Raw genomic sequence first — 26,171 nt, 5'->3', positions numbered from 1 at the left:
AATGGACAATCACCTAACGCATGGATTGCACATTGTTTTGAATTTGAAAACTGAAGAAGATGGAATAGCGAACAGGGGACAAACGGAATGCTGAAAAATGCAGTCGTCTGCGTAAAACAGACGCTCCGCTTGCCTGCAAAACCTTTCATTAACACAAAATCGAATTAACAAGTCCCAACATTTGACGCTTCAGTGGCTGGAATAGGAAAAGCAGACTGTCTGGTTTTGTAGGATTGGGACGAGGGACAGTAAGAGAGCTCCTGGCTTAGGTTGTGGCCTGGGGACAGGCTCTCCTCTGCAGTTGCTGCGACCTTTTTGTATCACAAACGTGAAAAAGCCACTTGTGAGACGCGCTTTGGATTATTTGACTTAACTGTTGTTAGCGACTGGTTTGAAAACCATGGCGTCCTATGTGGATAACAGTTTTCGGCAGGCGGTGATGCAGAATCCTTCAGACAGGACACAACAGGTCAGAAGACAGTCTTTTAAATCATTAATTATGTGCACTGGTGGCTGTTAAATGTTACAGTATGCTGTGTTACTGTTACCAGTATCACGTGCATGGTGTGCTTTTCTTTCACAGTGTTGACTGCAACAGTTTTTTTTAGTTTAAATAGCTTAGGATAAGCAGTGCAGTGAAACGCAATGGTATGCATTAATTTGCATATATGTATATAATTGCCCCCAATCAGCTTATAATTCAGACACATGCATTTTCTCTTTACTGTTTTGAAGTCTATTACATAAACATGAAGCAAACGGTTGTAAACTTTACATATTTCACAGCTACACACGCCTTTGCGTCGGAAACAGTTTAAAATGACATACAGCAGTGGTTTTGTGTGATGTAAGGCAGAACTGATGTTTGGTTAAAGGGGTTAAGTGCTCTTACGGTTTGAAAGGCGTTACGATTACATTGTGTCTGCTTGGTATAACATTAGTCTCCACCCTTTTGCGTGGCTTAGCCGGCGACCGAAAATTATTCGTTTTCAGCAGGGCTGTCGATATATGTAAAAGTCGAGATGTATTTGCTCTTCCGTTTATGTTATTTTTGTTCCCCTGAAGTGTTTGTATTGTCTGTGATGATTGTGAGAAGCTGCGAAAACTAATCGATAACGCATCGGGCATTTAAAGTGACAGGCTGCTTTGCCAGACATAAAAGAAGCCATTCTTAATTTGATTTGCCATCTATTTTTATGTTAGGTTACAATTCACTATATCACCAAACCAGATCATTATTTTAAGTGCATCTGAGGTCATTGTTATCATAAAGTGGGAATAAATGATTCGTGTTTTGTTCGTGAAGGAAACCGTGTTTGAATAAATCACGATTCTCGGTGCGGCACAGAATGAACAAAACATTTCTTCAACAAAATAGATGAACATCACGAATGAACAGACAGTATGATGCACATATAATATTTTGGGGGTGCTACCAAAATAATCGATGGTGCTGCATTTGCATTAATTCAGTTATTCGAATATTGTGAGTTCATTCAGGTTGTTCACAAACAAAACCATTAAATGACAAAACAGTTAAATGCTCCTTCACAGCCCCCACAGCAATGCTGTATATCTATAACAGTTCTTGCTATAGTCAGTTTTTGAAAGCAGTCACATGTTCGGAGAGCGACAAATTAGTCAGTGCATGGAAGTGAACATGAATGATTTGTTTACTTTAAAGATTTGTTCACAAACCAAAGACCACCAATCAATACTAATGAATTAATGTGTCGGGGCACTTTAGGGCGAGAGGCTGTCAGAGAGAAAATAAGCGATAAGATTCTTCTTCCCTTCTCCTGAATTTGATTTAGCCCCGTTTTCCAGTTTAATGGGTTACAAAGATTCTCCTAAAGATTATGTGTGTTTTGCTGAAAATATTGTAAGCAGCTCAGTCAGTGTATAAATCTTGAGTTCACTATCATACATGAATAATAGCAAACCAGCCGGTCTGCTTCACATGTGCATGCTATTAATCACACAATTATCTTATAATCTCACAAAGTTCCTGTTGTGTAGAAATAAACATGTTCGCTCATTAAGCCTTCTACATCAGATTGGGCTCCAAGATGGAACAAACTGATTGTGAAATAATTATTTTAGTGCATTGGGGAACAGTCACATCTGCTCATGCATTGAGTTGCTTGTACCTGGATTTAAGCATTACAGACAATAGAGGCACTTGAGGGTCAGTATATTCATTCGTGAATGCAACTCTGCATATCCTAGAGATTACGTGATATTCCATGTCTGCTCCCATTGATTGATGAAGCCTTTAAACCATCTCGGGTCACTTCAGAGTTGGCCTTTATTCAGCTATCCCAATACTTCGGCCTAAGTGTCCAGCATGTATGTATGTGAAACCCCTGAAACCAGAATGCACCACACCTTAAGTTCACAATTGAAACAGTTACTTGCTAGTTCACAGAATATAGCATGATGTAATCTCAGTCAGTTCATGCTGACTGAAAGAAACTGTTCTATGAAGTGGGCTATGAGACATCCTTTAAGTGTAAAGACTTTTTTTTAGGGAATGTCATAGGCTATTCTAATGGAGCTTGAAGCTCATTATGGCTTAATGGCAAAAACCTCAGTGCTTTGCATTAACTTCCTGATGGTTGGTGTAGATCTTAATCGGACAATTGGTATAGGCGATGTGGGGGAATAGTGAAGGGTGTAGCTTCTACAGCCTTTGGGATGCTATTTTCAAAAGCAGATGATATGCAGGGGTCAAGGAGACCATAAACAGCCTGATGAGACTTTGTGCAAAGGGCACATCTCTTATTGTTCCTAAGAGCCACATAGTGAGTATTAGGTAAACGAACAAGCTAAATATAATCCTTGACAAATCCAGGAGAAATTTGGCTGTTTTCTTTTTCCTGATGCCAACAAACTGGTCATCCTGGACTGATGGTTTCCTTCCAGGCAGACTCCTTTCTTCCTTTCACAGTGAGAGGAAGTGCATCAGAGGGTTGTAAGAGCTGGACAGAGCTTAAGAAATCCTTTTTCTTGTTTGTTAAAAAAACAAATCTTTTTAATCTTTACTAATGAAGCTTTGTTTATATACATGTGAGTCAGTGAGCTGCAGGTGTCTTCTGAATTCTTTTAAGAGCAGAGGCATATGGTTGAATCTTTGCCAAAGAATCGCTTAGGTTATGCCTATTAAAAAATATCGGTAACTCTTTAGATTAGGGAACACATATTCAGCATTAATTAAGAGTTTGCCCTCAATAAACTCCTAATTTGGTGCTTATTAATAGTTGGTAAGATAGTAGGTAAGTTTAGGTATTGGGTTGGGTTAAATGATCTACAATATGGTCATGCAGAATAAGGCATTAATATGTACTTTATAAGTACCAATAAACAGCCAATATTCTAGTAATGTGCATGCTAATAATCTACTAGTTAATAGTGAGAACTGGTCCTTAAAAGAAACATCTCATTACAGCAATATATACAACATATTCAAAATCTGTAGACGGTTTTCTGGCCATCCTCGCTGTGTAAACATGGTTTTGTCATACCTTTTAAAAATACTGGCAGTAAGAACTGCTTTTCTCTGTTTCTGAATATGAAGTGTCCGTTTTAGTTTTGGTAGGAGAGTCTAATAAGCTCATCCAATGACATGGAATGCAATATTTGAATGCTCCAGTGGTCATCACATGGTTAATTTAATAACAAACTTAAAGAAGTCTCATCACAAGCTACAGTTCGTCACATTACTTTGTGTTTTACTTGTTATGCGCTAGTTGTCTGCTAATTGAAAAATCAATGTATCTTTCTAAAATTCTTCTACTGTTCAAAGATAAGAGGCCCAATTGCTTGCTTCTGAGATTTTGCAGAGAAATAGACTGCTTGTAGAATATTGATAAGAAATATGGAAAAACTACACCTGCTTGTTTAGTGACTTTTGTTCTGTTCATATCATTCTGCTTTCCAACTAGATTGTACTTAATGATTCTGGTTCCTCATCAATTCCATTAACAGTATTGCTTTATTTCCAGCTTGACTTGACGTAAGTTCCAGTAAGAACAGCGATAGTGTTAGTGAGTCACTAGACCAATTCAAACCAATAGCTTGTGCCCCAAGAATGGCTTTTGAATCATTTTGGCTGATTGATTAAAAATAACCAGTTCATGAAAGTCTTTGGTATGCAAATCTGACATCACTGGTCGTGCTTTGTTTTTTTGTTGTATGCAACCAGTGAAAACAATGTCAGACTGCAAGCTCACAGCTCAGACAAAACTATGTCTTTGGCATTAATGCAATAACGGCATAGGAATAGCAGTACAGATAACGCGTTAACAGTAGAATACAGATGTTCAAAAATAGGGCTGCTCTGATCATGATCGGCCGATCGTTATGCGCATCTCGTCAGTAAAGTCGGTTCTCTAATCTGCGGTAAATTCCATCAGGTGCGTGATTTCACATAGAGCAGCTGTTACTACACAGAGCCGTTGTTAACTGAGAAGATGCGCAAATCCATGTTCATTTTCAGCGTTTATTTGCGCATCTTCTCAGTTAACAACGGCTCTGTGTAGTAACTGCTGCTCTATGTGAAATCACGCACCTGATGGAATTTACAGCTGATTAGAGAACCGGCTTTACTTACAAGATGCACATTAATGATGGCCGATCGTGATCGGAGCAGCCCTATTCAAAAATGTTCAAGAAACTGAACGCCATGAAAATTCCTTTCCAGTATTATTAAAAAATATATGAATAAGAACCATTTCTTGACTCTCAATTCTGTTTCCAACATCCTTAATACAAGCTCAAGTCAAAACAAGAGTGAAATGGGGTCATTAATGAATATGAATGGGTGTCTTGGGGTTTAGGGAGAGATTTAAATACACTACTTGGGCATCAGTAGTGGTTGGCGGCCCATGTCCCTTCTGGTGGTTCTTTTGATCCTCGAATTGGGCTTCTTGTGTCAGAGGAGACTCATCCTCATCCACGCTTACAGCGGATCTCTTTGATCTGGCGCTCTGTTTCTCTCCTCTGATCCATTTGTTAGGATCTCTTTCTGTGATCTTCCTCTATGGATGAAACCTCTCACTCTGAAGCTGCAGAAAAAATGCACAGAGATCTCTGAAGCATGATATAGCTTTCCACATTATGATAATTATGATATGCACATCATGCTTTACTTAGTACGAGTATTGCTATTGTTACTGCTCAAACTTAAGCTAAGCTAAGGGGTTTTCAAAACTCTTAAAGGTTCAGTTCACCCAAAAATGTAATTCTTTCATCATTTACTCTCTCTTATGTTGTTCCAAACCTTTGAGTTTGTCTTCTGTTGAAGAAAAAGATTGAAGAATGTCGGTAAGCAACCAGTTGACGGTAGCCAATGACTTGATAGTATGGGGGACCTATTCTTTTTTTTTTTTTGTTAATGTGTTCAACCGAAGAATGAAACCTATAAGGGACTGAAACAACTTGAGGGTGAATGATGACAGAATTTGTATTTTTGGAAGAACTATCCCTTTCCTAAACTGTGAACATATCTCAGGTGCTTGTACACTGTTTTTAATTATTAATAGTAAGGTAATTGTAATGTTTTTGAGATTAATTTTGTTGCTTGTTGCTTGTGGCATCCTTCATTGAGGTATGGCAGGACAGCTCAGTGCATTGGTGGTTGTGTACTGTGTTTTTTATTTTTCATTGCTAATATCTCCCAAAGGACTCTAACAAACAAAAAGCCCAGACAAACCTTCAGTTGCATGACAGAAATGTCAAGGCTGCAGAAATGTAAGTGCATCTCTCAAACACATAGCAGCAGTTACCAAAGACATTCTGTCTGATAGAAAGAAAGAAGGAAAACATGCAGACAGATTTCAAGGGTGCTGATGGTACAATGCCACCCTTTATTGAAATAGCTACTCTGCTCTGGGTAAAAGTGGCCTGATGGCAACTAATCTGGGACTAGCTCCTCTGAAATTAAATCCTGGCTATGTTTATTAGGGGAGAAACTACAAAACTGGTCTGAGATCAGTGTTTAAAGGTAGCTTTAACTGTAGTAATCCTGCCTGTCCTATACCATGTTAGCAACTGTGAATGTAGACCAACACATTAGCTGATTAATTACCTGATTATCTGCAGTGTGCTAAGGATTGTTTACAAAAGCTCCCTTCTTTCAGTATGTAGGCCAGTGTCCACAAACGTGATATCCAATCGGAATTGTCCTGTATTTTGTGTGTGTGTGCGTGTGTGTGTGTGTGTGTGTGTGTGTGTGTGCTATATATATATATATATATATATATATATATTTTATTCCGGATTAGTTAACACCACTGGTGTGTTATTGTTAGTTTTTGGCACTTGTAATGACACTGAAAATGTGACTAACCACATTTCACTCATACTTCACTATATATATATATATATATATATAGTGAAGTATGAGTGAAATGTGGTTAGTCACATTTTCAGTGTCATTACAAGTGCCAAAAACTAACAATAACACACCAGTGGTGTTAACTAATCCGGAATAATCAAATTCTTACTGAAATCTCTGATGGTTTGGCTTTTATTCTATCCTCTTGCATGGGGATGGAAGAGCTGTGTTGTCCCTTGGGTGAGTGTTAACCTGGGATGAACCTACTGGTGGGTTCTTCATGTGATGTCAGTCTGCTAGTATCCAGACAGGCTGCTTTTCCCAGGTGCACCTTAGATTGGTGAAATGCCTCACCTCAGCTCACCAGGTTTAGAGTGCCAAATGTTTTCTATGGGTGAAAGATCTGGACTGCAGGCTGGCCATTTCAGTACCCGGATCCTTCTTCTACGCAACCATGATGTTGTAATTGATGCAGTATGTGGTCTGGCATTGTCATGTTGGAAAATGCAAGGTCTTCCCTGAAAGAGACGACGTCTGGATGGGAGCATATGTTGTTCTAGAACTTGTATATACCTTTTAGCATTGATGGTGCCTTTCCAGATGTGTAAGCTGCCCATGCCACATGCACTCATGCAACCCCATACTATCAGAGATGCAGGCTTCTGAACTGAGCGCTGATAACGACTTGGGTTGTCCTTGTCCTTTTTAGTCTGGATGACATGGCGTCCCAGTTTTCCAAAATGAACAGAACAGTTTTCCACTCTGCCACAGGCCTTTTTAAATGAGCCTTGGCCCAGAGAAAATGCCTGTGCTTCTGGATCATGTTTAGATATGGATTCTTTTTTGACCTATAGAGTTTTAGCCGGCAACAGCGAATGACACGGTGGATTATGTTCACTGACAGTGTTTTCTGGGTATTCCTGAGCCCATGTTGTGATTTCCATTACAGTAGCATTCCTGTATGTGATGCAGTGCCGTCTAAGGGCCCAAAGATCACGGGATCCAGTGTGGTTTTTCGGCCTTGACCCTTACGCACCGAGAATGTTCCAGATTCTCTGAATCTTTGGATGATATTATTCACTGTAGATTATGATAACTTTAAAATATTTGCAATTGTTCTCTGAGAAACTCCTTTCTGATATTGCTTCACCATTTTCCCTGCAGAATTGGGGGAATTGGTGATCCTCTGCCCATCTTGACTTCTGAGAGACACTGCCACTCTGAGAGGCTCTTTTTATACCCAATCATGTTGCCAATTCACCTAATAAGTTGCAAATTGGTCCTCCAGCTGTTCCTTATATGTACATTTAACTTTTCCGGCCTCTTATTGCTACCTGTCCCAACTCTTTTGGAATGTGTAGCTCTCATGAAATCCAAAATGAGCCAGTATTTGGCATGACATTTCAAAATTATATTTCACTGCATTTCTTATAAAATAAATGCTGTCTTGGTGAGCCACCTTTTTTTCAAAGCATTACAAAATCTGACCCTTAACTTTTGAACAGTCTATATAACACAAGAGGTAAAAATGACTCATTATGTAACTTAAATAGGTAGCCTAATGCATTGACTTGGATATGTTTAAAACCGCTGGCACTTTGTCTTTTCTGGAAATTTGATGAAGCTTAAATGAGAATTTTGAAAGGCAGCAGGATCAGGGTGACTTTTTTGCATCTGTTTTCCCACTAGAGATCGACCGATATGGGTTTTTCTATAGCCGATGCCGATGTTTAGAGGTCAGGGTCAGTCGATGGCCGATATGTGCTGCCGATTTTTAGGGCCGATATCTTGAAGTTTTCCCCTTCATTTGCATGCTAAAATGTCACACTAATAATAAGTGGATGCACAACATTTCTAAACGTATCATCATTTATTGAGCACTGACTTGAACCATCTCTCGAATCTTAATTTTGTGCACTGCACGGTATTAAAATAAAACAATTATCCAAAGTTAACCAAACAAATCAATAAACTGACCAAGTATTAAATATATAAAACAGGTAATATAATATATATATGTCAATCATTTACATAAAAGTTTTAGAGCATTTATCAAGTAGAATTTTTCAAGTTTGTTGGAACATAAATGTAAACTTAAATATACATTTAAATAAATAAAATTTTAGAAATAAAAATCAATTAAACTGAAAAAGATAAAAAATTAAACATAAAAAATAAATAACAGTAGTGCTGCAAACACACTAGCAACCAGCAACATTTGTGTTTGGTATAAATGACACGGAACATCTAAAGTGCATTCTAATTTCAAACTTACATCGCAGTCTGTTCATTATTAAAATAAAGTACAGTAAACCAAACATATAAAAGGTTACACTGGTCAGTTTAAATAGACCTTAGTATACCAGTCCACTCTGCTGTTATGCACGTTTTTGCTCATGTGAAGAGGATGATTTTTTTCCGTCTAGTTTACATTAAAAAAATAAATATTATAGTTTAACGTTCAGATACATAGCGAATATGGAAACATTTGGATATGTGCAGAACGAGACGTGAGCAATAACCTCCAAATACATCTAGTCAAACCCGCGCTCGCTCGTCCTCGTATGGATCGGATCATTTTTCGGATCAGCAGAAAAAAAAGAAAAAAAAAGGCCAAGACAAATAAACATACGTTTCGTCTTTTTTTTATTAACATTAAATTATTAAATTAAAATATATGAAATCAACAAAGTGCACATGGCATAATATCTTCTTTTTAACATAATAGCCGGACTTCTCATCTCCCAGTCTGCTGTGATGGTGAGCAGTTATCGTCACAGAGCTCTCCACCCTTCTGTTGTGAGCGCAACAGAGGATGCTCGGGATAGTTCATCCACAACTTTATTTTCTCCTGTTCATAAAGATCGGGCACAATCTTTTCACTCTAACCTCTTTCCTTCATCATTATATCTGACAGGGAAGCCAAAATGCGCGGGGCGTTCAAGCTCCTCCGTTCCTCCGCTCGCCATGCGCAGCTTTTTTCTTTTTTTTTTTTTTCATAAATCAATCCGTGGGTCACGTGTGTGCTGAACCGAAGATATTGATCCGAACGGATCACGGATCAATGATGATCCGTTGCACCACTACTATAGTGTCATTTGAAAACATAGCAGTTGCTTTTTAAAATACAACTACGAGCACCACGAAACCATTTAAAGAGGCGCATTCAGCGGTCTACTTGATGGGAAACAGTCAACAAAGTAAAATGATCTCCAACGTATGGCGCGCTCTCTTCATTTTATCAAATGATCACAATCACATCTATTCATTTTACAGTCCTGCTACTAGCATTTTATTCATACTAAAACCCTTTAATTCGGGTGAGAAAGCTTTTTTTCCAAGTGGCTTTTGCACGCAATAATAATACCGCTGCAGACGCATTTTGCAGCATTAAGGTTATTAATTGATCGTTAATTTAAACGACGATCGATCATGGAAATGATCGAATATTGACATCCCTAAATACAAATGAGTTGGGTGGAAACCTGGTTATTGTCTGCATCAAACCATGCTTCCGAACATGCTGTCTCTCCGAGCTCGCTGCTGTCTGTGAGCGGGGTGGAGTAACGTAGCCCTCAATCACGCTGCAGTGTTTGTGAGAGCTGTCAACTTCTCCACCCCATTTACAGAATGAAATTCTCTGACTACCTTTATCTCCCAGGACTGTTGTTGAATCTTCCAAAAGTTTTGGCTTGGGGTCCTTCACATACGCAGCAGTACTTTCCACTGCAACAATAACACGGGGCTGCCCGCCGACGTGCCTGACTTTAAATCAGCGCTACTAAACACGGATATCGGCCGATGCCGATATATTAAAAAATGACAAATATCGGCCCGATATATCGGCCGACCGATATATCGGTCGACCTCTATTTCCCACCGTTCACTCTATATGAGGACAGAAAGGTGGCCTACACAGTTAGTTAGATGGATCTTTTTGTGCTAAGTATCAGCAGCATCCTGCTTGCATAGTTCCTTCTGTGCACCTTTTTTGTTGTTGCTTGTTTTCTAGCTTAAAGATAATGTGACACTAAATTTGTGGTCTAAGATCTTGTTTGGTAAGCTTTGCCCTGTCACACTAAGCATTATTGTGTGCCTATTTTTGTCCTAATCCCCCATGTCTAATAAAACCAATTAGCTTAAGCCCATCTTCACTGGCCTGTTTGTATTTGATCAGTAGAAAGCTTTGAACTAGGTTAGGAACAGGCGAACAGAAAAGCCCTCCTGTTGGCCCTGTCACAAACCTCTGCTGTGTACGTAATCCAGATTTTCTTTACAATAGCAGCTCATAATCATCCGCACAGTGACAAGGTCCACCGCTAATATCTCGGAACTGAAAGCTCTTCAGTAGCAGCTGATAAATCCCGGATATGAGTGTTTATGGCATGTGATTAAGTAATAAAGGCTCACTCATTGTTTAAAGCTGTTTGTTTTATTCATACGCTCAGTTATATCACCTTACGCTATCGTATTACACATCTGTGATTATCAGCTTTTGCACATGACTGCCATCTCTGCTTCCTGATACATGGGCGTCCTAGCGCAATTGTAGACGTGTCCACCTCACACTGCGCTTTTGTGTCAAGAACATATTGTTCATTAGCATAATCACCAGTGATGTCTAATGGATAGCTTTTTAAATCTGCGTCAGTGTTCGTTTTGCATAATGCTAATGAGAGCCACTTGTGGTTGTAGTAAGAGCGAAATAGGCTTTTCATTGGGACGAACCCACTCCTCATGTGGGCCCCCTCAGCTTTGTGTCACCAGTGCAGTTTCAGTACAGTGGACCCCTGGGGAAATCAACCAGCGCTTGTCACAAATAATCAGCATCATTGTAATTATTCTGTCATGTTGAGGAGTTACTTACTGTACTCCACTTGGACTTGTTCAGTAGGAAACATTAAAGTTTAAAGGCTATTTTAGTGAAAATGACATTTATGTAACCAAGACAGACATTATTAATGAATTCAAGGCAGGTTTTGATATGTGTGAGTCACAAAAAGAGAGTATTAGCAGCATGTTTATACTTCTTTTTCCCATACAATGAAAGCTTATATTGACCGGAGGCTGTCAAAATCCAAAATGCATTGTAAAAATGATAAAAAAAGCACCATAAACTAATACTTGTGTTCAATATACTATGTCTTCTGAAGCCTTTTGAAAGCTAAGAAACAGATGAAAATGCATGTTTTCTCAAGTAAGAATCAATTGAGATTCAAGAGCTACTTCTAGATTTATTTTTCTTTTGTTTGTCCTTGTTTTTTCCTTTTTTAAGCTTTTTAGCTTGACAGTCTCTGCTTGTGATGTTTTAATTGTATCGTATTGAACAGAGAATGTGAATGTCCTTCAGAATTTCTCTTTTTGTGTTCCACTCAAGAGAAAGTCAAACAGTTTGAAAGAACATGAGATGGTAAATTTAAATCCAAACTCTTTCTTTAAATTTGAGTGATTTAATGAAATTATTTGAATGTATCAATGTTGTTTTTAAATTCTAAATAGTTCCCATAAGCTAGACAGGTCCTTAAAAAAGCTCCAGGGAAACTGTGACATCAGTTTCCCTTTTTAATTTCAATTGTGGGCCAACATCCCGAGGATGCAGTCTGAAATAGCATGATGTGTTCTTCAGACGCCTTCGCTGCAAGCTTCCAGGGTGGTATTACACGATTACTATGTAAACAGGAAAGTGAGCACTGTGTTGACTAAGTGAACAATTGGAAATGAGGGAAACCACTCAACAACAACAAAATATATTCATAGCCAACTGTAGTGAAATTCCTTTGTTTTGCTCAGTTCTTCGAAAACAGCTTTATATAGTGCATGCATTATATAAAGGTTGCAAAATTTCCTAATCCAGTTCATGGCAATGAAGTTGATACTAAAAAGAAATAAAGAAGTACATAAAAATAAGCAGTCAGTGTGCATGCCAAATTATTTGTCAGACTGCCTGAAAAGGTATTGGTCAATACTGAGTTGTGCTCACCTGGTTATTTGAGTCTTGAGTCTTTCACCATTTTTATGTGTTAAAAAAATAATTTTAAAAGAATAACTTTTGTGAATTGGTTTGTTGTAAAGATTAACCTACATATACTTGCATAGAGGAAGAAGCATGCAAATGTGTGTTAATATTCCTTTGTCTTTCCTGAACAATGTCGCATTGAAAACAACAACCACAGGCTGGTTTTCACAACGTAGCCATACCTCATAAGCAAATTTCTCTCACAGACTTGACAAGGTTATTCGATCCTAGCTATACGTATTATCTGTTTGAACAATGAGCTTTTTGAGTATATTGTTTCCAGTCTACATCTGTGCTGCTCTGCATTTTCAGGATACATTGCAGCACAACGCTTTAGTTAGTCCAGAGTTTTCTTTTACAAGTATTTCTCCTCCAATTTATATTCTGTGCCTCACATTGTGTTCGGAGGAGTGCACTGTGGACCCCACAGACCTAAAATATGCAGCCAAATACTTTGAATGCTCAGAAAAGCAGCTCTTTGTCTTTGAGTTCCCCAGCAACCGAGTGGACTAGAAGAGAGAAAGAATTCAGTTGATCCACTATTGTCATTGCCTAAACGTGGGCCAGTAGTGGTAGAGATTTTTCTCTTGGAGAGTTGAAGGATCAGGGTGAGGGGAAAAGGAGCTCAGCTGAAAAGACTGGCTCGGAAACAACACTGTTGACGCAACACTGTAGGAAGCCCTTGGCTCCTAACTAAGACTCGCTCCCCCTCCGCTGCCCGGGATGTGCTACATCATCAGAACTCAGCCGAGTTACGTTGTTCCGCTTGTGTCAGCATCGGTGATTGTTCATTTAATTGTCGGGGAGAGAAAGAACAGCGTGCCCTTCCGTATCTCAAGCCTGTTTTATCCAATTATCCCATCTGCAAGTTATGTGTCAGAAGAGCACAGCGATCATGTGTCTGAAACAAAGGACCTCACAGAGCCCTTCCACCTTAGGATGTGTATTATTTTGTGTAGAATCTTATTCTTTAGAGTCACTTTTTTATTTAAATTTTTTTTTCTGTCTCACCTTTATTTTTTCCTCAGTGTTGTTAACTCACAGCTAAAATTATTAAAAATGGTTTTCTTTAATTGAATAAAATATAAATATAAGATTCAAAATGTAAAAGAAAAAAGAAAAATACAGAAAATAAAGCAGATTTTTTTTTTTAAATTAAAAATATTACCCCCCCCAAAAAAAACCCCTCAAAATTAATCAAATTAAAACAAAAACTGAAATATAAAAATACAAATAAATTATATATTAATACATACTGAGATAAATAACACTATATATTTCTTCATAATGTCTAAGTGGATGGTGACTTATAGAAATAGTATAAAATGTAATAATAATAATAAAAAAATAAACATTAATGAAATAAGTCTATGTATCTCACTATTTTCCAGATTTTCTGAAGTCATACAATAGCTTTGTAATGATAATAATAATAATTATTATTATTTATAAACATAAAACATTATCACTGAAAACCAGCTTAAAATTTGGTCTTTTCCTCAAAGAAAACTATCAGAAGTCTTGGAATATATAGGCATGTGTCATGTAGGCTGCTTTTATGGCACTTTTATAGTATTCTATTGTTATTTTTGGAGCTTAGGATGGACTAAATGTACTATTAAGACAGAAAATATAACCTGGTGCAAGAACAACATTAGGATGGTTTTCTTTTTTTTGATGAACTGTCCCTTTAAGAAGTTCAAAAATGTGCTTTTATCTCTCCTCTCTTCTTGAGCAGATCTTGCCAAGATAAATCTTTGAACAGCATTATGTAATATGACGGGTAGGAATAGAAATCTTTGAGTTGTTTGATGCTGAGCGAGCATGTGCACTTCTGCCTGGATGTTTGGCATTAATCCCAGTCGAGGAGTGCTGTGGTGTGGTTGAGTGTTGGTTTTTAGAGCTCCTCGTTGTTTGAACCGTTATGTAGGACCATCTATCAGTGTGGTTTCGGGCCACTGGGACAGATCTCGCTTTGTATTTCAGTGCCTTATCATTGATGAAAGGGCACAGATGATGTCTTTCTAATGTGATCTGGTCATAAGTTTTCCAGCATCAGTTCAGTTCTTGTTTTGCAGCAGAAAAATAAACGTCCGCTTTATTAGACATAAATGTGACCAGAGGACATTTTTATTTTCATGACATTTTATTAACTGTCAGTCAGCGATTGCGCGCACACACACATGAAAAGTCTGAAGTTCTCTAACATGTCAGACCGTGATAGTAACACTGTAGAATAGGGAACACATTATAGTCATTGTTGACTGAGAGTTTTCCCTGAATAAACTCCAAATTTGCTGCTTATTATTATCTAGTGAGATAGTTGTTAAGTTTAGGTATTGGTTTGGGTTAAGGGATCTAGAATATGGTCATGCAGAATAAGGCATCAATATGTGTTTTATAAGTATTAATAAAAAGCCAATATTCTAGTAATATGCTTATTATGTATACTACCTACATATTGGCTATTTATTAATAATTCTTAAAATAAAGTATTTGCACTGTGATGTGTACAGGTTTTTTTTTTTTTTTAATTTTCACTTTCTATTTCAGGTTTGTGTGCTAACTCTGTTCTTTGTCTCACTGCATGACATTTATTAAAATCTCCTCATTTGAATTATTCTCTTCATCTTTCTCACTTCATCTGATCCAGGAAAGCTCCTGGAAACAGTGAAATAATAATGAAGGCAGCTAGTCAATGTTGTAACGTTAGCTCAAAAGAATGCTGGGAGCAAGAAGTCTTGTTTTTGGAAGGAAGCGTTTTAACAGCACATCTTCTCATCGCCATCCTAGCTGGCTTCCGCCTCCTTGTTCTGCATTATTTAACGCGTATGTTCTGCTGCGTGATGATGGTGATGCTCACAGATGTCTGGCCCATTAATGAGACACTTTCTTTGCTGTTCTGTCAAAGATTGATGTGGTTACGGTAGTTTACTGACAGAGAAATATTTTCTTTTTTTAACAATTAAACATCAAATGGTTTTAACATCTGTGACTGCATATTTTTGGATGATCCAGTAAATAATGCTTTTATTATGCTTCGTTTAGTGAAAGGTACTTCTAATTGCATCTTATTTGAAAATTTATGGCCACAAACCAAAAGATATGATTGCTGATAAGATACGAATGATATGTTTTGCGCTGTGTCATGGACTAAAATGGCTCCAAATGTGGATAAAAAGAACAGTTTAAAATATAGTTGTCGTTAGTGAGAATCAGCAAATCATCCCAACTATTAAAACAAGTTTTGGATGATTCAGATGAAGCTGAAATATAAATGTAAATATTAAATGAAATGTTGCCTTTAACTGAAACAACTTTTATTTTAACGAAAATTATTAACTGAAATAAAACAAACACTAATTATTTAGAAATATATAAAAAACGAATAATAAAAAAAAACACAAACTTATTTAAATGAAAATATAACCATAATTAGTTTCATCAAAAACCTAAATTTCTTTTTGACTGAAAAAATAAAGATGTAATCGTGGATGACATGGGGTAAATTATCAGGAAATTTTTATTTGAAAGTGAACTTATCCTTTATGTACATTCGCTTCTTGTTAAACCAAAATAAGTGTATCTGGATTATTATAATTTTTTTATTATAATTTTTTTTAAATATCCATGTATAATCCATGTTTCTTTATTGATTTCACATGTATGGGTTACGTAAATCAGTCCTGCCCTCTAACAGCCACATATGCACTGGTTAAAAAAAAGCAGATTCGTCTGTCGTTCATGTGTCGTATTACAGAGGCAGGTTGATAAGTTCACTAAGGTTTAAAATTTGACACCCTTATTTCATATTTTTTTGCTTGCAGCTTCATCCTTATGAATATTGCTAGGTTGTCAGCATAATACATGAATACTGAGCATGCATTTCTGTTCATCACAGCTGTATGTACAATAGTAAGGGATTTCAGTGTTTTCAGCAGACACAGCATCCAGACATGGTAGCTGCTTCAGCTGTGTCTCAGAACGACTCTTGACTCGACAGCGAAGTGGACAGACTGTTAATTATTCACACGTATTTGCAGCATGAATAATGCAGCCTCTGGCAGGACCAGCGCTCCAGTCGCTAGCGCTGCACTAATGGGGTGGGAACAAACACAGCTCGAAAGGTGTTGACTCGACAGCAGGAGGTGTTAGAGCAGAACCGAGACCTAGCACCGTCTGCCTTGTCATCACTTCCTGTTTTTGTCTCTCTAATAGGCCATTGCGAGATATTTAATTCAGTTTTCCCATTTCCTTTCAATCATTAGTGCATGCTTTCAAAAGAAACGCATCCTAGCGGTATATGTACACCCCATTTAAGGGGTTGGATGCAACCCAGATCAGTTTCAGCATGTGATGTGTCATTGTACCAGCTGCTTGGTTGTCAGAATAAATGTCTGTCGACTGCTGCAAAAGCACCTGCAGTTTAATCACACATGCTACACAGAAAAGCTTGTCTCCTGCTGATTTACTTTCACATAGACTGACAAGGCCGGTGTGTTTATTCCCCTGTGAATTACACATTTTGATAGACGAGGACAGTGTGAGTTTAAGGGTATTTCTATATGAAATTGGACGCAGTATGTGAAGAAGTTTAAAAAAAAAATCTTCTTTTTGACTCCCACTCAACTCCAACTCTGTGTGCCATGTTTCTTATTTATTTTTTATTTAAGAAGATGTGTTTCTTTTTGTAATTTTATTTAGAAACGGCAAATTTTGGCAAATGATCTGAAAATGTCAATTATAAACTAGTGGTTATCAACAAGGGGGCTGGGGGCCAATAGGGGGCCTCAGCAAACTTCCATTGTGGGCACCGACAAGTCCTAAAATTATTTACATTTAGTTATATCTAAATAATCTAAAAAAAAAAGTAGACAGTTAAGATGTTAAACATTAAACTGACATCATGTTTTTGAATTAATTTGTTTAATGACAACAGCAGTACCGTAGGTACATATCAGGTTAGATAGAAGTGCCTTCAAATGTTGCTTCAGACAAAGGGCGTTGGAGTCAGAAAGGTCAGTTATAAACAGCTATACCAGCTAATATTTAGCTTTTGTTTTTAGATTATAAGCATGACCAATAACTGTGTACTCTTAGCTTATTAAGAAAAGTGATAGTGCCTCCATGTCATTTTCAAAATCTTGTCTATGTATAATAAGCAAATTACTGAAAAAATGTGTTAAAATAAGGGCATTGTTGTATTTCTTGCATAGTACAGTCAAACTTCCACACCACTGTAGATACTAGCATCAAGATTTGATGCTATCCATGTTCATTGAGCTGGCCACATATAGTCTGTTGATATGTGATGGCTAGCAGGCTGTTAATATTCATGAATGACAAACAGCGGAAGATGATGTCATTGGAGCCTGCATCTGATTAGCATTGGCAGTTAGCATAAATACACCCTCAGTGATTAAGCTCTTCACAGCGCAGCTTTTTTTTTTTTTTTTGGATTTTTTCCACACCAGTGAACATTTATCGTTAGACCTCTCCAAACTGAGCAATGTTGCCACTTTTACGCTGAAGTCACTCATGACAGTCTGCCTGTAAGGCAGCAGTGGTGTCTGGAGTGCGTCTGTCTTTTTTATGCGCTTGATGCGACTCTCTGCTTTTGTTCTTATAGGATTAGAGCTGCCAGTTAAAGACATGATGCTAAGCCCATCCACATGCTTCCAGCTTCCCTCATTCTGAGCTGCGTTTGACTACATGGGTTCATGGCGGGGGATTTACATTGCCAGTTTAATCTGTTGTTTAGCATCCGATATGCACACTGGGGACGGCATTGAGGAAATATTAAATGTCACCAGATCAATGAACGGTTTAGATGTAGCCTGCCTCAAGCATACAAAAATAGGCTTGTTGACACCATTATGAAGTGTATCATTCTGTCTTTACATTGTTGGATATATTTTGAGAATTTATCTGACGGCTGTAACCATAACTGTTGGGACCAAGCCGGCTGTCGCCTACTGTATATTCAGTTGCTAATGCTAGTGACCTTGTTTTTGTTTGTAAAGACTCCACCTGGTGCTATGTGCTGTTCTACGGATAAAAATACCCTTAAGAGCCGCACTGTCAATAGGGTCTCAAGGACAGTGCGATGTGAGCACAGTTGGCTCGGGGAACCCAATGACACACACTCTTAAATGCTACACTGAGTGATCTATAGGTTGGCATGTGCCCCCGTGGTAATTATACTGCTGACCCGGCTTAACAATGCATACTCGAGACCTCACATTAACATAGCTGTCTGATCATAAAGACGTGCCACATTTCCCTTTGTTCTTATTCTTTGCCGTATATTTTTGCAATGCAGACCAGTGATTTCTCTTTTGGATGCAGTACAGGGAATGTTGCCATACTTCTTGAGATAGACAAATAGCAGTAACACCCTCTTTAGAGAGCCACGCATGACCTCACGGTTCACTTTGGCTGTCTAGTTGACAAATCACTTTAGGCTAATTAAAATGGGCAGACCTTTTTTTTGGCTAGTCCAAGTTTGCTTCCCTTGCTAATTATTTTTTGCTCTTGGTCTGCTTAATTTACACACACCTGTGTGAGCTTTTATTTATCTATCTAGACAGATTTTTGTGCATTTTGTGATTTTATTAGCAATTTCTGAGTGAAAAATGTTTTTATACCAGATGTTTTCAATGTAGTGGATAGTGCATGTTCTATTTATGATCAAAAGTTAAAGCCAATAATACAAATAATAATAATAGTAATAATAAACTAGGGATGGGCGATATATTGCATGCGATTGTCACGTGGATTTCGTCAGTAAATCTCGTTCTGTGATTACCGCTAAATCACCATCACCTGCTTTCAAATGGAGCGGCATTTAATAGACAGAGCCGTAGATCACTGACAAGCTACGCAATATCGCATTCATTATCGCAGATGAATCGCCTTCGATAAAGAACGTGATATTGCGTAGCTTGTCAGTGATCTACGGCTCTGTTTATTAAATGGCCACTCCGTTTGAAAGCAGGTGATGGCGATTTAGCGGTAATCACAGAACCTGATTTACTGACGAAATGTGCGTGAGAATCGCATGCGATATATCGCCCAGCCCTGAGTGAAAAATATATGGTTTATAACTATATAAATGATTAAGTAACTTTGCATGGTCAGGCAGGACATTTATATAAATAACCTAAAAATATACATATATTATGATTTATATATATATATATATATATATATATATATATATATATATATATATATATATATATATATATATATATATATATATATATATATATATATATATATTATAAGCTGGTTATATAAATAACAAATTTTATTAAATATCAATAATAATACAGAAACATAATTATGTAAAACTGTAAAAAATACAAGGTGTAAATAAAACAAAGATTATTGTATTATGTTTTACAAGATAATACTATTTCAGTCTTTTATTTCAAAACTGCATGTTAATTCAATGTTTCACTTTACATTTCTGTGCAATTATTTGTGAAATTTACTTTCAATTTCTGAGTGAAAATAGATTTTGCAGCAAGTTTTTTTTTTTCAGTGTACCGTTTCTCTATGTATGTGTTGCTTGTCTGTGTGTCTATAGTGCTGAGAGATCTTCATTTATCTATTTCACTTTTATAAGACAGGCCCTCGCTTCATCATATGTTTATCATCGCAGGAATCTCGATCTTTCCCTACAGCCACAAGCTACACAGCCTTTCCTCTGTCATGGGATCTGTGTCCACTGGGCCCCCTGCCTCCATTTGCTAGCCCCGTGACAGAAAGAGGTCAGTTTAAGCGCTCAGTCTGGGTCAAGGCTGCCCTTCAGGACAGGCACCGTGTGTCCTCCTTGGCTGTATATGTGCATTGTTGAGGTGATTGTTAAACAGCTCATGGCACATGAAAAGGGCAGATCTCCTTAAAGGGGTGGTTGCAGAGCGAGTAACAAAATAGCAACTGATTTTTTTGCCTGACCGAAACATAATTTGTTGGAAAATAGCACCCTCTTTGTCACTTTGCATTATGGGGAGGAAACTATACTAGTTATATGGAAAATTCCATGTATGGTTTGCTGTGATGAACATACAACATTAATAGGATGTGATGTAATCTGATTTGAAAATCTATGATCAAATATTTGTGTGTTATAGTACCATTCCATAGTTTGGGGTCCGTATGGTTTTTTAAAGAAATTCATTCTTTATTTCATAATACATGATTTCTGAAGGATGTGACCCTGAAGTCTGGAGTATGCTTTGCCATCACAGTAAAAAATTCTGACAATAGAAAATGTGAAAAGAAAACAGTATATGGCAATATTTTACAATATTACTGTTTCTACTGTGTTTTGATCAAATAAATGCAGCCTTTGCGGGCATATATAATATATATAATTTTCAGGTACACATTGAGGCATTTTTTTACATTTATGGACAAAGAACCAAACACATTGGCTCTGACCCATAATGTATTGGGCTGCCTACATAGGATTTTAAGATCTCGTAGGTGTGCTCCTGACATGCAGGCTGTTTCAAAGTGTAGGCGGCATAGATAGCTTCTTTTGGCCAAATTCTAAGGCAGAGAAGGCAATTCTAGAATGCACTAGAATCCAAGTTGGCTGACAAATCGAGCGGAATGTGAATTACAAATATAAAACATTCAGTACTGATAAGTGATGATAAAATGGAACCAGTCTCATTAAAAAATAACTAATTGACCAGTATTTGAGTGTTTTATGCATTTTTATGAATATTACCGTTCATATGTTACGGGGTCAGTAATGTATTATTTTTTTTTGTAATGCTTTTGAAAGCAGTCTGTTCTGCTCACCAAGGATGCATTTATTTGATCAGAAAAATACAGTAAAACAGTAATATTGTTTAATATCATTACATTTCAAAATAATAAATTTCTATATATTAAATATGTTAAATTAAATTGTAAATTATTCCTGTGATGGCAAGACTAAATTTACAGCCGTCATTACTCCAGTGTCTCAAGATCCTTCCGAAATCATTCTGATATGCTGAATTGCTGCTCAAGAAACATGTCATATTATTAATGTTGAATGTAAACAGCTGCTTAATATTTTTTTTGTGGAAACCATAATACATTTCATGAATAGAAGGTTCAAAAAATAAGTTTTGATTTGAAGTAGAAATCTTTTGCAACATTATTAAATGTCTTTACTGTCACTTTTGATCAGCTTAATCCAATCCGTGCTGAATAAAAGTTGAATTCATTTGTAAATGTCTTTCTGACCCCAAACTTTTATTTGGTAATGTAGGTTTAGTAATGTATGTGAGTTGATGCTATTTTAAAATCAATTATCATGCCTTAATGATTTGATACCTTCTTTGTGTCAACGGTGCCACTGTTATGTATCACATAATATTACTTGATTTAAATGTTCCTCTTTATGGTCAATATAAATTAAGGTCATTGCATTTAGATGTTGATTATGTCTGCCCAGGTCACTCCTTTCTTTTTGGATGTAGTGTCTGGATTTTGATTAAACTATGCAGATACCCAGCAAACCCCTGCCAACAGCACTATTAAGCCTCATGTTGGGATGATTGTCCTCATCGGACTGATGGGTTTTAGATGCCACCTGCGCAGACAGCTGATCCCAGTGCTGTTTATTGCTATAGAGGGAAATTATTGATGCTGATCATGTAGATACTTAGACTGCCGGTTGCCATGGTCACAGTGATGCCTTGAGTGGAATGTGAAGAGCCTCTTGACCCATTCAGAATGTGTCGTAATGGGTTGCATTCAAGATGTTGAGATACAAAGCGGAGAAGAGGCATTTGAAGAAGCAAAAGCAGCAAAACACTTTAGTTACTTATTCTTGCAGTCACTGTCTTAGACAGCCAGCATGCATGCTGAAACAGAATATAAACCACTGCAGTGTGCTGGCACTGCAAAATGGCATCAGATGGCACATGGCAAAATACTACCATGTTAAAATTAAAGCATGCTAATTTTACAGGGAGTTTTTCATAGAATTTGCTGCTTTGAGCTGGTTTTGCTGATCTCCTGGTTTTCACTTGCACCATTAAAGGAGTAGTTCACTCAAATATGGAAATTATTTATTCGCCAGTGCTGCCAATTGTCATTAACATGTTGTTATTTATTCATGTGGTTCCAAACTTTCTTCCTTGGAACTCAAAACTAAAGACTTTTCAATGTGATATTCTTCTGAAGGTATTAGGGATGAAACTCGAGTAACTCGATTACAAAAAATGATCGAGGCAAATTACTCTGCCTCGAAGCCTCTTTTAATTTATTTTAAATCTCACGTCAGGTTCTTTCGCAATGATTTTTTTTTTATGTGACAACGCGTTTACTTCACCCACAATGCGGAAGGAGACACAAGCGCTGCGTCCGAAATCACATACTGCAAGGAGTCAGCAGTGTTTTGATTTGAGGTCGCGGGCGAATTTAAAGGGAACGTCGTGGCGTGTGTCCATTGCAAAATAGAGCTGGTCTACCACAACTAGGGCCCTATGATTTCCGCGATGCAGAAAATGCGGAGGGAATCGCGGAATCCAGTCATAAAAACGGAATTTGCCAAATTTTGAATGAATTAATCAAAAATAGGTCATTGCACTTACATCAAATCACGATATGGACAAATATCTGTAAATATTAAGCCGGAACAGTCTATTTAAATATGGATCCTGCATGTTCTGCGTGTCTCTGTTAATGAATGGAGCAGAAGCGCGTCTTCTTTTATCATACACACTGAAGCGCGCGTGACGCTCGCGGTGATTTCAGCGTCTGTTTTCTCACTAAATAAGGATGTGAACACATGAACAACATCTCCAGAACTGCTCTGACAGTCACTTCATGAGCATTTGACTTGAGTAAAACTAGCGTCACATCACATACAAAGAAATGTAAAGGTACGCCAACCCATCAAAATAAAAGTCGGGTTAAAGACTATTGTTCAGCAGAATGTTTTTAAGCGGTAAGGCTTAAAAACATGTGAAAAAGATAATCTTTAGTGATGATGCGCAGCAGTGGCCCGTCAACTGTCCTGAGCATCTTTTTAGGCTGGCCTCAGCCAGTCGGTTATATAAAATATCAAGTTGAAAGTCATCATAGCTTGCTTAGTATAGGCCCAGCTCCCAACCCAACTTTGAGAATAGATTAACTGCGATATTTTTTTTTTTATCGCCCGACAAGAGTCTCACGTTATGTATGTATATATATATATATATGTATATATGTATATATATATATGTATATATATATATATATATATATATATGTATATATATATGTATATATATATGTATATGTATGTGTGTGTGTGTGTGGGTTATATTCAGAGGTGGGTAGAGTACCCAAAAACTGTACTCAAGTAAAAGTAAAAGTACTTCTAGAAATATTTACTCAAGTAAAAGTACTAGTCTTGAATAGTTACTTGAGTAAGAGTAAAAGAGTATCGGATAAAAAATCTACTCAAGTATTTAGTTACTAGTTACTTTGGGTCATATATACTGAGCCTATTTTTATTTAGATATATAGATAAAATGTATGTAATTTATGTGTGCCTGTATAAATGTATATATTTCATCAGCCTTTACTCCAATTTATGTAATTTATTATAAAACCCTGTCTGTTTACTTAAGTAACAGATATAGGTGTCATGCCATAACATATTTTTAATACGACTGACTTTATATTAAATGTGAATTTAACATTGAAAGTTAATGTGATACAAATATTGCTACTAATCTTTCATTGTTCAGAAAGAGAGCAAATAACATTTACATTATTAAAGATCATTTTCACTGACAGTCTAGATTTCAATCACTCTCAGAAACTCCCATTAAAATCACTGAAACTGTTAACACTGTGAAATCAATATCTTAATTATAGATTCGTACAAACATCTGCACTTTGTTGTTTCTGACGAGAGAATTCGTCATATGGCGCTTTTCCATTACCAGTACCAGCTCGACTCGACTCGCCTCGGCTCGGCTCGCTTTTCGCTCCGTTTTCCATTGCAGATAGTACCTCCACAATAGTACCTGGTTGTCATAGCGACGCTGCAGGAAACTGCCGTGACGTAATCTTCTACGCGACACACACCCGCTACCCACACACACAGGACAATGGAGGAAATCGAGTGCATGTTGTTTTTGATCCTCGGGATGTGGCTGTTTCTCACAGCAAGAAGACAAACGTTGTTTCAGGAGAGGCTGAGGGCAGCAAAACGAAACACTGCTGAAAAAAACAGGAGAGTTTGGCTATTGCTGGCGCGTGTAATGATGACGCAGTGAATAGTGACGATTCTCTCTGACCAATCAGCAGTCTGCTGTGTTTTCACGTCACATTATAGTATCGCCTCAGCTCGCCTCAGCTCGCTTGGAACCTCGCCGGAGGTGGTACGAAAAAAGTACCTGGAAGCCGGTACAGGTACAACTTTTACACAGTGGAAAACCAAACAGAGCCGAGGCGAGCCGAGGCGAGCTGGTACTGTGTAGTGGAAAAGCGCCAATAAAGAGGTATTCAGTCAGCGAGCGAGTGAAGGAAGCACCGGCATTTTAGCGATGACTCATCGGAACACCTCTGATTGGCCAATGCTTTAATAAGCTCAACAGAATCTTGTGTGATTGGTTATAATGCGCAGTGCTGTAAAAACATATCTATCTCTGGCTCAGCGCCAGCAAGAGATCACAGATCTGAATTTAGCAGCTGATGATATGACTTGCTGAACGTACTCGCACCGGTGTGATTGTATTAAAATTAATAAAATCTTAATCGGCAATTTTTTGTCTTTTGGAAGCTGCATTCAACTTGACTCCCCTCTGTTATAAGCCACACACGTACAACAAACTAATGTCACAGTGGTATCGTGTTCTGTAATCGAATGTAGCCCAAGTTATTACCTGTTAAAAAGTAGACAGCACACACGGTGTTCATCTAATAAGGATCTCCATCGCTAGCAAATAATAGCCTTTGCAGATTTGCTTTCAATTCAGTGCAGTTCCATAGCCACGTTTTCAACGCTGCTGTTCTTAAACGTTACAACTCAACTCGAATGGGCATTGCTCATTGCCCAGAGAAAAGTAGACAGCGCATTTGGAATAAACTGAAGCATTTATAACATTTATTGCATTAAGATAAAGTAACGAGAGGAGCGTCGCCCACAGTAACGAAGTAAAAGTACAGATTTTCCCCCCAAAATTTACTCAAGTAAGAGTATAAAGTACCCATCTTTAAATATACTCCGAAAAGTATTCGTTACCCCAAAAAATTACTCAAGTAAATGTAACGAAGTAAATGTAACTCGTTACTACCCACCTCTGGTTATATTTGACAAAATACTGACAAAATGTGTTGGCAAAAACCAATTTGGAAAAGATAGGGTCTCTTTGTTGTCATTTCCAAGGACTTCTGCTCATATTTGTTGTATTATATCTGAGCTTCTTTTGTGATGTGTGCAGAACACTTAGGATAAGGCCATCCTTAAAAAATATTCTTGTTTGCCGTAACCCGACCGACCCTGTCAATTTAGGACCGACTAAATTTGTATTTTTTTTTTTCTTTTAGTCCGACCGACTTGCTGATTGTAAATTTGCGTTAAGACCGACCAATTATTTTTTTACTCTTCAAACTACTAATGCAAAAGCAATAAAATATTCATTATATTTAAGTATTGTAAATATATACATTTTCTAGGCCTACATACAAACGAAGGCTATCTTCCTTAATTAAAAAAACCCCGTGACGTCTATAACGGATGTCACACTATGCCTGCGCTTCGTCTCCTTTCACTCACTGTCAGAGTCAACGGTTCGCGCTTGGTAATGA

At 37.5% G+C, this 26,171-nt stretch overlaps 1 protein-coding gene across 7 annotated transcripts in view; it reads left to right on the top strand.

The window, feature by feature from the left end:
* The first annotated feature begins 331 nt into the window (after positions 1 to 331).
* LOC132113795 (rap guanine nucleotide exchange factor 2-like) overlaps positions 332 to 26,171 on the top strand; it is a 104,881-nt gene continuing 79,041 nt past the window's right edge. For all 7 annotated transcript variants that reach the window (XM_059521801.1, XM_059521799.1, XM_059521798.1 and 4 more), the window contains exon 1: positions 332 to 469. In XM_059521801.1, coding sequence (XP_059377784.1) covers positions 401 to 469 — 69 coding nt within the window. In that variant the 5' untranslated portion in view covers positions 332 to 400. The remainder of the gene's footprint in view (positions 470 to 26,171) is intronic.

The sequence above is a fragment of the Carassius carassius genome, chromosome 33 (assembly GCF_963082965.1).
Source record: "Carassius carassius chromosome 33, fCarCar2.1, whole genome shotgun sequence".
Taxonomy (NCBI): domain Eukaryota; kingdom Metazoa; phylum Chordata; class Actinopteri; order Cypriniformes; family Cyprinidae; genus Carassius; species Carassius carassius.
Note: the sequence above shows the minus strand (reverse complement) of the source record. Positions and strands in the feature narration are given on the sequence as shown.